Source organism: Lagopus leucura, unplaced genomic scaffold, assembly GCF_019238085.1.
Source record: "Lagopus leucura isolate 7727_CA_CO unplaced genomic scaffold, USGS_WTPT01 Super-Scaffold_702, whole genome shotgun sequence".
Lineage (NCBI taxonomy): Eukaryota > Metazoa > Chordata > Aves > Galliformes > Phasianidae > Lagopus > Lagopus leucura.
The window spans coordinates 10,470,736-10,483,108 of record NW_024962254.1 but is presented as its reverse complement, the minus strand read 5'-3'; the positions used below and the strand labels follow the sequence as shown (position 1 = coordinate 10,483,108).

At 39.2% G+C, this 12,373-nt stretch overlaps 1 protein-coding gene across 1 annotated transcript in view; it reads right to left on the bottom strand.

Moving 5' to 3' along the window:
- The window catches only part of CNTN5 (contactin 5), a 277,046-nt gene that overhangs the window by 31,879 nt on the left and 232,794 nt on the right, over positions 1-12,373 (bottom strand). Inside the window, exons 16-17 of the mRNA XM_042862457.1 lie at positions 3,925-4,083; positions 3,374-3,523 (exon numbers count right to left, since the gene is read on the bottom strand). Coding sequence (XP_042718391.1) covers positions 3,374-3,523; positions 3,925-4,083 — 309 coding nt within the window. The remainder of the gene's footprint in view (positions 1-3,373; positions 3,524-3,924; positions 4,084-12,373) is intronic.

Sequence of the window (12,373 nt, the reverse complement as noted above, 5' to 3'; positions counted from 1 at the left end):
GATCATAAGTATGACTTGTTTTCATGGTTTTGTGATTTTTGGTTTTCAGTATTCCACATCATGACATCATGTAGTGCACTGGGAGAAAGCTTTAATGCTCCAGTTCCAGATACCTGTCCCTGTACATTGCAGAAGTCATGGGATCTGGCCCTTCTTGGTTGGACGCCCTCTTACTGCCTTGCAGTGGGAGCTGGAGGGTGCTTTCCTAGCTGTACCAAACTTTTCAGGTTTGACTTGGTCTTGGGAACTCTCTCTCTTCTATTTTATTTGATTTATTATTCCAATATCATAAAATAAGTTTTCCTCCATAGATTGTTGTCGCTGTTTTTTTATTTTTTCCTTCCTTGAGTCCAGCTCCCATCTCCCTATTCCTTTTCCCTTTTCCTTCCCATTTTGTGGGGCTGGGGGGCCCAGGAGCCTACTGCCCCCCTGTCACAGGCATTGATTGATCTAGTTAACTCCATGACACCTATTACTAAATTTTTACAGAGGTAAAGCTGTATTTATTGTCCAAAGGAGTGCTTAAAACTGGATGTACATGAAGACCTTAACAAGAGCTGCTGGAAAATGTTTTAGTAAAAGCAGACTTTGGTAAAAACAGGCAAAGAAGAAAAAGGAACTTAAAAACATGGTAGGTGGATAAAAATCAGTTATTTTATAAGTTATATATATATATATATATATATATGCATATATATATATAAGTATATATATAACTTACACTCACATTTTATATACAATGCATGTAGTACAAGGTATTTCAAATTAAGCAGCATTCCATGGCTTACCTAACTCACTGGAAAAAGGTTTCAATGTATCTTCAAGGAGAGAAGCTATGAGAGGTAATGGGGAAGAGGCTGCTTGGGAGGAGTTGTATGAAGGGACTGAGAAGGACCCTGCAGTTGATAGTCGGTGGAAGAATGTCAGAAGGTATGCAGTAAAAAGAGAAGGATGAAGTATAAAGTAGAATCATAGAATCACAGAATCACCAAGGTTGGAAAAGCTTCAAAGAGGATCTACTGCATGATGTTTCCCAGCACAGAGATGATACTGATAATAAACACTAATAAAGAGAACATTAAGGATGTTAAACAGAATGGACCTCCAGAGAATGCTACTCATGTCTGGTTGCCAGATGGATTTAAATCCATTCACCACCACCCTCTAGGCTCAGCCCTCCAGTCAGTTCTTTACCCAGCAGAGTGTACCTGTCCAAGCCACAGGCTGCCAGCTTCCCCAGGAGAATAATGGGAGATGACGTTAAAGGCTTTGCTGGAGTCTAGGTAGACCATGTTGACAGACTTTCCATCATCCAACAGGTAGGTCATTAAATCATAGAAAGAGATCAGGCTAATTAAGCAGGATCTGCCTGCCATGAATCCATGCTGACTGGGCCTGATATCTAGATGTCCTATAATCTCACTCAGGATGACCATTCCATAACCATGAGCAGAACCATTGATAGATGGTAAAATGCAGTTTGACAGTCACCTCCACCAGCTTCCTCAGCACCCTCAAGTGGGTCTCATTTGGCCCCAAGGACTTTAGGCAGGCCAGGAGAAGTAGAAGGCTTCTGCTTTCACTTGAATCGTGGGAGGCTTATTCCAGATCATGGGTAAAGTACCCTGAGGATAATTGGTCTGAATTTGAAAGACAGATGTGAAGAAACTTACCCATAGGGACCCTTACCTATAGAAACTCAACCTTATCATTCGCAGCCCTGAGCTCAAAAGCACCAAAACACTCTCTAATATAGAGAGCTATGCTCCCATATCTCATTCCTTGCCTTTCCCTTCTGAAGAGCTTTTAGTAATCCATTGCAGCATTCCAGTTGCAGGAGCAATCCCACCATGTTTGTGCAATGGCAACTAAGTCATGATTTGCCTGCTGTACTATGACTTCCAGCTCCTCCTGTTTGTTGCCCATGCTGTGTGCACTGATTTAGACGCACTTCAGCTTTCAGCTGCGGCATTTGCCTCATCCTCAAACACACCATCATCCCCCCAGGCTCATCTCTAGTGAGCTCATTTTAACCCCTTCATATCTAGTTTAGAACCCTCTCGACCAGCCCTGCCAGCTCCTGGTCTAGGATCATTTCTGCCTTTGGGACAGCTGAGACCCATCTGCAGCCATCAGGCCAGGAGCCAAGTCCATGATTGAAAACAAACAAACAAACAAACAAAATCCCCACAATTTCACCAGCCTCTCTGCCACATATTTATGAATGGATTTTTCTCATCCTCCCAGTATCCCTCACTACCACTGAAGAGATAGAGAAAAATACCACCCGTACTCCTGCTCCATCAACTAACTGCCCCAATGCCCTGAAATCCATTTTGATAACCCTCAAGCTTCTCTCAGTTACTTTATCATTTCCAGCTTGAACTATCAGTAAAGGGTGGTAATCAGAAGATTGAACTAGACCAGAATTTTTTCGTAATCTCTCTCACTGGGCCTCCAGGGAGGCTGTGCACCTCTACAGGTAGGGTCTGGTTGCCATATCGGGCCCTCCATTCCCCTGATAATGGGGGGTGTTTACAACAATTATCCTTCTTTCTTTCTTGGCAAAGGCAGTCTTGAAGTGTGTAGTAGACTACCCTACCCTAGACAATCTCCTGTGTGGACCTACTGCATCTGCACTTCCCTGTCCCTCAAGTTCCAGAGCTTCAAACCTATAGCAGACAGGTACCTGGAAAAGCTAGGTAGATAGAGAGGGGATATCTGTGATGCTAAGCTGGGACTTGTTTCCACATCTCCTTCTTTCTTAGATCTCCTCCCTCTGACAAATAGTGGAAGGGTAAGGGGTCCACCAGTGTTTGAGGTATACCATCCCTGTGCCTTTCTCACAGGTATCATAGGGATTTACTCCATCAGTATCTCTCCTGCTCATACTCCCTGATGCTCCTTAATTTCTCTACCTCCTCCTTGAGCTCTGCTGTCTTGAGCAGATCGTCCAGCTGCTTACAGCTCATGTAGTTGGTATCCCTGCTGTCCCTGATATTAACAACAGGTCACTCCCTGCAGCCTGACATTTGGGGCATGTGCTCCATATGAATTGCCACATTCTTTTTGGTAAGAGCGTTCTGTATAGTGGAAACCATCTCCAGATTTGCTGTGCAGGAGGCAGCCAATAAGTGAGCCAAAATGAAGGTAGCCTGGATGAAGTAAGACAGCAGGGAATTAGGTCATTTGGAATTTATGTAAATTAAACATTGTTCCTGTAAATAAAGCAAATTATTCTGCACGAGTATTATCCTGGAGCAATGTTGACTCAACATAGATTGTACCATTGAAAAGAGAATAGTACCATCATTATATTAAAGCAGTTCTTGTTTCTGGTAGTCCTGAAAAATCAACCTTTTTATCTCTTTACCTGCTTCATTGGTTCTGATCATGCGGGATGGTGCACTTGGGTCTCCAGTCCCAATTTTGTTGGTTGCTACAACTCTAAACTCATACTCCACCCAAGGGTTCAGTTCAACAGCCATAGCAGACTCCATGTCTCCACTTATCACATCAGGAACTGCAGACAGTGAAAAAATGTACAGGTCGCTCAGAAAGTTGAAGCTCACATGCAGTGTTTCAGTGGCAAATGTGTATGACCATTAGATATGACAGATATTAAGGATCAAATATGTTAGAAATCAGAGGGTTTTTTTTTTACAATGTGGTACTCCTGAAAAGGCAAAGAATAAAAGGAAGAGGGGAGAGATTTCTGCTTATTCACAACTGCATAACTCAGGAGTCTTTGTGTTGTCCTTTTATAGATGTTGCTAAGTAACATGAAAGGAATAAAAATAATTTTTAAAAAATTGTTGGTTTTAAATTACCATTGTTATTTCAAGAGTATCTATAGTTGCTGCTGGTTATTATTGTCACAGAGCAGAAGTTTTGAAGCCTGTGCTATTTTAAAGTTATTCTCACCTGTTTTTACTGTCTGCCAGCCAAGAGAAAATGGACTGCGAGCTTGCAGGTTGTAGAGGGAGATCGGGCTGTGATTGTCTGCCCCAGGACTCCAGGAGAGTGTTGCTGTGGTGTCTGTAATTTCCTCCACTATTACAACCCCTGGGGGACCAGGAGGACCTAGAAATAAATTGGAATAATCAAACAAAGCACACCATCATCATTGCTGAACAGTAATAGTACAGGAGAGATATTCTGTACTGTGTTCAATACCCATGAAATACAGGAGTTAAAATAGAAACTACTACATCATGGTGATAGCTTGTATAGAAGAATTTCTACTGGCAAACTGTGATTGTTTCTACTCTTTAAATGTTATGCAGGTAGAAGCAATTAACCTGTAAGAGTGTCAGCAGAAGAACTAGGAATAGAAACAGATTTTTATAAAATCTTGTTGTAATTGTTCTGAATGTAAAATTGAAGGAAAAAAGAAAGCATCTAGGCTAGATTGAACAGTCATAATCACATCTCTTTGTGTGAGAATTCTCAGCAGGAGAAGTAAATATCAAAATGAAGCAAGGTAGGATGTGTTTTGTAAGGAGAATACTAATAGTGCTAATAACTGAATTAAGAATGCAACATAAAGACTTTATCAAATTCACTCATTCAATAAAATAATCTGGACTACTGTCCTTCTGAAAGTCCACTAGCTATTTGACTGAAAGCTATTGAAAACCGAACCCAAATATTTTTAAGACTGATCTTTAATGTGATTCCTTTAAAAACAAACAAAATCACCAAAAAAATTGTCATTTGAGAAATTCGACTATTATTAATTCCACTTTGCTATACTTAATAAAAGTTTCTAAGTCATGTGACTTCTCCAATAAGTAAAGCCTTTTGTAATAAATATAAATTTGCAATGAAAACTTGCCTATAACTTCCTCCCTACCCCTAGTTTTCTCCTTTAATTCTTCCTGATATTGATCTTAATCATGTTTTAAAACATTGTCCATTTGCACTTGCTAAATCAAATCAGAGGCAAGTTTTCCCTGATTCAGGATCCTTTTTTGCAGCTGTTGGAAACAGATGTTTATGGGGAAAGACACATCTCTGTTATGGGCAAATGCAGGATAAAAATCTTGTGATTTCCTGTACTTAAAACTTATACAAATCCAGGACAGGACTCAATACTTCTAATGCTACTTAATTAAAATAATGATTTGATTAATAGCTATAATTAATTATGAAAAATCTGAATATTTTTGGCATCCAATTTTTTTCCCAGGCTCCTCTTGTTGGAGGCTGAAGTTCTGCTTCTGCATAGATGGAAATCTGTAAAATCAGAAACGCACTGTCGATTTTCTCCAAAAATGAACATGGAGGAAAGGTAATGATGAAAACACTTTTATTAAGAAAAAGAAACTGGCTGCATTTCTGGGGAACCCCAAGGCTCTTTGCATGTGTCAGACTTTCTTCTAAAGTTATATTGTAGCAGATCGTTTGGACACCCTCCATTCCTTTCCATCATAACTGTAAGGTACCATGAGTGGTGTGGTTCAAGCAGAGCTCAGGAACTATGGATAAGAGAGGTAGATTCTCAGGTGTGGTTTCAACATTTGATGTTGCAGTTGTAGCCAGGATTGCTGAACTCACCATTATGTATGTATGTATCTACCTATCTATCTATCAACCCATGTACCTACCTACATATTTATTTGTCTGTTTTGCTATTTTATGCAACCAAATCTTTTTCTGGCTAGAATCCTTTAACTAAAAACAGTCTTACATGAATATAAAAAGAGTGTTTATGTGAACTACGACAACATTTTGTTCCGATTTTTTTTTAATAATTCAACTCCGTAGTCTTAGAGTGAAGCAGACATTGAATTATTGAAGTAATAAAGCAAGTTATACTTTTCACTTTTCTGTGTTTACTTGTTAATAACCTACAAGCCATGAATGAACATTAAAATATTGGTAACATAGCACTTATGAGAATAAAAGCAACAAAATAGTCACATAATTATCTTAAAAAATAAAACAAAACAAAACAAACAATGAACAGAATTCATTGAAGTTTATTATAGATGTATGAATGGCGAAATACTCTATGAAATATATGTTTGCAGTAGCCAAGAATACTGCACTGGGCTATGGGAAGAACAATGCTTTCCCCCTCCAAGGATGGTGAGCAGATCCCATTTCCAGGAGTTTCTTTATTTCTTTGCTCTGCCTGCTGAGCACACTTTGAATTGCTGCTGTCATTTCTCTTCATGTCCAGTCCAGGATAAGATGATGATTCACCTTATACCCCCTTATGACTCTTGGCCTTCTGAAGTCCTGTAGCAGACCAACAAAATACACTTCACATTTACACTGGAATTGTCTCAAATATCTGCAGGACAAAACCATCACCATCAGAACAAGCTAAAGATGCGGTCAGAGAAGGAAGCCTTGTGTGGATAAGATGGCTTGACTGCAATCTTGATGATGAACTTGTTGACAGAAAACGCTGATGGCAAACTCATTGACTATGAAGGCTATGAATCTAAGAGGCATAAAAGGATGCACAAGAGAATCTCAGGGGGATTTCAAGGCCTCAGGACCTTCTGAGCTTCAGAACTTTTGGATGAGTGCTCTTGCAGAAAGAGACACACCTATTGGCTGGACCAATGCTAGAGCACGGACTTCTGTTCTCCTTCTCAGTCCTGTCTATCTTTCTTTACCCACTTCTCCTCTGCCTCTCCATTTTTTGTTTTTCCCACATGAAGTTATCAAGTAATGCAAGACGTACTTCAGTTTCCCATAAATTCATATAATTTAGCCACACAGAAAGATATAATTGTAAGTGTGCCAGTATTTTTAAGATAATTGTAGTACAGAGATTCTGAATAAAACTGATGATTGTATTTGGATCCTGAGTGATGTTTTTGCTTTAAACTAATTGAGGAAGGAGGACTTGTGAATCTGGTCTCTCCTCCCTCAGTTAATAGGTGGGATGTGATAAGACCCCCCTTCATTTGCAGTTGAAAGGTCTTGGTTTTCCTTCTGTGAGAAAACATGACTGAAAGCTGACTGACCCACATGACATCCTGGTCACCAAATTGGAGAAAAATGGATTTGATGGATGTACAACTTGCTGGATAAGAAACTAGCTGGATGGTTGCACTAAGGGAGTTGTGTCAACTGCTCAGTGTCCAAGTGGAGACTGGTGATGAGTGGCATTCTTCAGGCATCAGTTCTAGGACCATTAAATATCTTTGTAGGTGTCATGGACAGTGGGACAGCAAGTTTGCAAACACCAAACTGAGTGGTGCAGTTGACACGTTTGAGGGAAGGGATGCCATCCAGAGGGACCTGGACAGTATTGAGAGGTGGGCCTATGCCAATCTCATGAAGTTCAACATGCTAAATGCAAGGCCATGCACCTAGGTTGGAGAAATCCCAAGGCCAAATATAGGCTGGGCAGAGAATGGCTTGAAAGCAGCCCTGAGGAGGAGGATTTGAGGGTTCTGGTTGATGAAAAACTTAGAATGAGCTGGTAATGTGTGCTTGTAGCCCAGAAGACCAGCTTTGTCTTGGGTTGCATCAAGAGAAGTGTGACAGCTGGTCAAGGGAGATGATGAGCGATGGGATGAGTGGAAATGGCTTTAAACAGAATGAGAGTAGATTGAGACCAGATATAAGGAAGAGATTCTTTAATATGAGATTAGTGAGACACTGGAACAGGGCGCCTCCCCCTGGAAGGCATTATAGGCCAGGCTGGATAGGGCTTTGAGCAACCTGGTCTAGTGGGAGGTTAGAACTAGATAATTTTAAAGGTCCCTTTCTTAAATCTTAAAACTTAAATCACTCTGTGATTCTGTGTTTCTAAAGATGTGTTGTCTGCACTCCTCCATTCTTGCCATATATTTGCCCTTCTCTTGGTGGGATGCACCAGGTCAAGCCTTTATCTCAAAATAGTAAATCCTGGGGCCAATTTAATAAAGGAGGGAAGTCTTCAATCTTCATCATCTATTGTTTCAGGCTCTCTGCTGATGTAGGAAAATGCTAGTGAAATATTTATTTGTAGCCATGGGGTAAATTTTAAAGGAAAGCTGGGATTCTGATACAATCATATGCTTTTACTGAGTTGGAGCCCAAGGCCAAGAATTATAACATGCTTCCAAGCGCAAATAAAATTAAAAGAAAATATTTTAGTACTTTCTCTCTTCAACAATATTTCCTCCATGTACACTGAATATTACTGAAGAGTTTCTAGCCATGCTATTATAGGAAATAGAACAAGTTTCTTACTTATATAAAAATACATAAAATATATTTATGCGGATGTCTCCTGCTAAATTCTTGATATATTTTGTTGCAGGAGTTCTCTCATGTTTTTTAAACCTTTCAAATGCATTCCTAGTCATGACAATGTGTCATTACGCTTTCTGAGATGTGTGCTCTTACACAGTCTGTAGGACGACTGCTAAAAAGCATTTCCATTTCCAACAGCAGGCACTCTTGAAAGCGGATTAATAAGGGACAAAAGCCTCTGTGATAACAAATGTATGAGAGTTAGCCAGGACCTGAGTGCTATGCAGATGTCACTCATTTTTATAGAAATCTCATTAAATTTTATGCTTGGGTGTTATCATTCATGGTGTCAGCTGGAAGGCTAATGCAGAGAAGCGTTTTTCCCAAGGGCTCTGCTATTGTTCAGGATCTCTAAAACAATTTTTTAGTCGAGAATAGCCAATTGGGGAAAAAATGCACTGTCTGCTCAAATGGTTCTCTGGAAACTACACAGAAAATGGCTGGTTGTAAGTGCATCATAATGCAGTTGACCTTCATAGAGAAGATATTTGAGGCTGCGATAGGCTCTTATGCAGCTCTAGGAACATTGGAAAGCCAGCGTAAGGATATTAGTCAGTTATCTTCTTTCAGAGCAGTTCCATGGATGGATGCTTCATTTCAGGACATGCATGTATGTATTTCGGCGAATGTATTTTATGTGTTTTTTTATTGTTGGGATTATCATCCTGAGAGGTCCTTTAGATTATTTCCCATGATTCAGTGTTAACATGAGAGTTCCTCAAAGACTATTACCAATAATAACTCTAGTAATTCAGAGAGTCAGTGCTCTTTTCCTGTGAATCCCAGGATATGCATTGATTTATTCTACTGCACTCTGATCAAGATAATTCTTACTTTTACCAAACTAATAAAAAGTCTGATGTGTAACATTTCATGAATATAGAATTCTTGACCTGAAGGTTTTACTTTCTGAATGACAAAGTGTAATAGCTTGTCATTAAGAAGACAATAGGTTAAAGAAAAGAGGAAGAGAAAGGGTAATAAATACAGAATAATGAAAAAAGTACAAGACAAACAGGAGCCGGACTGTTTCTTGTAGCATAAATCCATAATGCTGTGTCCACCTACAGCTCTCCATATATTGATGAACAAGAGGATGGATTGAAAGTGTAATTTGTCATGAATGCAATGGGCACTAAAGCTACATTCTCAGCCTCGTTCCTACAAATGTGGTGTATTCAAGTGGTAAGACAGCTACATAAAGACTTGGGAGGATGGAGAAGTCATAATCCAACTTGACTAGGACAAGCAAGGAGGATTCTTCAGATGCAGATTCCAGACTGCACTCCAGAGCCTCTGAGTTGGATCTATACTTTGTGGCATAAAAACAGCTGAGGGAACATTAACTGAAATCTCACTTTATGAGCAAAGAACTGGTAGCCTCTGAAACACATTATGAATGGCATAAATATCTCTCACTTAGATAAAGGTGTCTAAAATAGAACACAGAAGTGATTTTTAGACATCCCTCTCTCATTGGCTTATTCTTCTGACAACCTGCATCACTTGTCCAAGATCTGATTTGTGTTGCTTCCATTTCTCTCACAACTCAGAGCTTCAAGGATAGATCTCTCTCAGGCATTGAGTTCATGAATATTACCACACCTCATTTATGTTTTTGAACTTGATTCTAAGCTTTTTTTTTTTTTTTTTTTTGACTGAAGACATAGATATGAGTTAAGGTGTAGCTTAGTTAGAATTTTTTTTCTGTTCTATTTTTAAACTCCTAGGATTCTCTCATTCAAACTGTTGAACATATTATAACTTCAAGACAAAATCAGATTGCTGGAAGTTTTGGTCTGGAGTCTGTAGGTTAAACATCTGATGATCCATCTACAACACCAGATACAGAGAGAACAATAGAAGTATTTTAAAGCAGTTTGTAATATAGCATACAACATCTGGCTCAGTAATTTGTGGTTAATGCTAACTAGCTTGGGTGTAACATATTGCAAAGGAGTTTTGCAAGAATAATTTACGAATATGTCTTAAGAGACAGAATTTATTTGACAAAGTTATCGAATCAGTAACATATATATACGTATTCCCATTAAATATATATTAAATTATTGGAGACTTGGTACTTATGATTAGGCACTGAAGCTTTCGCAGATGTTAAAAAAAACCTTTACTTCACATTCTTATATTCCTAAGTCTATCATGACGAGCCTTAAAAATAAGACAAGAAAAGGATAAGTGTATAAAATAACCCACATCACTCACTATGAACAGTCTGAAGCACTCTTCTGATTCACATCAGACTACAGTGCCATGCAATGAACCTCTTCTGTGCAGGAAACTCCCTGGTGTTCTCTGAAGCTGCTGCTGCAGCAGGAGTGCCTCATGCTTCAGTGGGATCTATGCTTTTAAAAGACTACAAAAACCTCAGACTGACCTTTGTAAAAGTTGCAGACTGCTGTGTGACATCCTCGACTCCCACTATACAGCTGAACTGTACAACTGAACTGTGCAGTTGCTTTTCTAAGCTAATCCTCCAAGCCAAGGATCCTCTAAGCAAAGCCAAACTTGCAGAATAAGGAGAAAAGAATATTACTAGTGTCTGAACATAACATACGTACTTATCCTGTATTAGAGCCTTCTGTTTCAGTTTTGTGAAAAATCAGTGCAGAGACAGTTCAAGCACTAGGGTGCCAATGATAGGTGGAAATCCAGCCAACCAGAAACATTTTGATACTGTGCTTCTTTGCTAGCCAATATTCACCGAAAATTGAGGATATGAGTGGATAAATAAAAGTTAGTATGGTATGTAACATGGGAGAACTATGGACTGAAGTCAAGAATGAGACTGACATTCAGAAAAACATTAATAACTTCTGCTTCTTAAACAGCTGATGACTTCAAGTGCTGTGGAAAAAAAAAAAAATATATATATATATTATTTTATAGGAATTATGTAGATTCTTCTGTAAACAGCTTTGTTTGCATGAAGAACACCTCAAGCAAGCAAAACCGCTAGGCATAAATGAAGTGGAATCAAGTGAAGACTTGTGTCAGCAGTGTAAGTCCAGTGATATGACTGTTGTTACATTAATTTACTCCAGTAAAGCTGCTTCTTTTCCCATCAGACATACACAACGCCTCTTACAAAATTCCTCTGAAGTAGCACATCTGTGCATGCCTAGCTCCAGAACAGTTAGTTACCACCCTATGTGAAAAGATACTTTCTCTTCTGGATGCCCTTGAATTATATCAGTTGACACCATACACCTCCTGCTGCTGCTACAGGCTCTGATGATTGCCTTCCAGAAAATCTTGCAGTGGCATATGAATCTTTTTGCTCTTACTCTTCTGCTGGAGAGGAAATGTATGTATTTTATTTAGCTTTCCAAATTCATTGTATTGGCTTAATCTGTTGACAATGGTTGAGTTCCTTTTTTGGGCACTGTCCAGCTCAATGAAAGAATCAAATGTTTTTGTTACTGGAAAGGATCCTAAATCCCACTCAAAAGATTCAGGTTTTCATTTGTTCCTCTCCTGGCTTCTGTTTTTCTTGCTACTTTGCCTCACAAAAGGTATGGCATTTCTTGATACCATTTAAACCACTGCCTGCAGATATAGCATCCTCTTGAGAAGAAGCAAGTGTGTTTCTGAGTCAGGATCTGAGCAAACCCAACAATATTACTCCCTGTAGCTGAGCATTGCAGTTGCTGAACTTGATGGTAAATGATGAGTATCACATCTTCTGAACTGAATCAATGGCCCACAGCTCTCTTGGGCTTTGAGCTGAATCCTACTTGTCATCCTGCTCATATTCAGAGAGTTAAAGACCACACTGAGGACTTCCACAGAGTTAAAGTGTGCATCTAGAAAGTATGGTAGGTATCAGATGGATGACACTGTCCAGCTGAGGAGCTTCTGTATGTGCACAGAATCCTAAATATTTAAAACTCAGGCACCTGGTGAATAAGTGAGTGCTTTTTGACCTTTAAAATGCCTCAAGGGTGTTTGAACATTAAATTTGAACTTGCTACCCAACCTTCTTGGGCTTAGGTGCCAGAGTCAGTGAAACATATCTTTCTATAAATCATAAAACAAAAATAAAGTTAATATGCTTTAAGTGAATGACTGACTTATTTATTCATGTCAA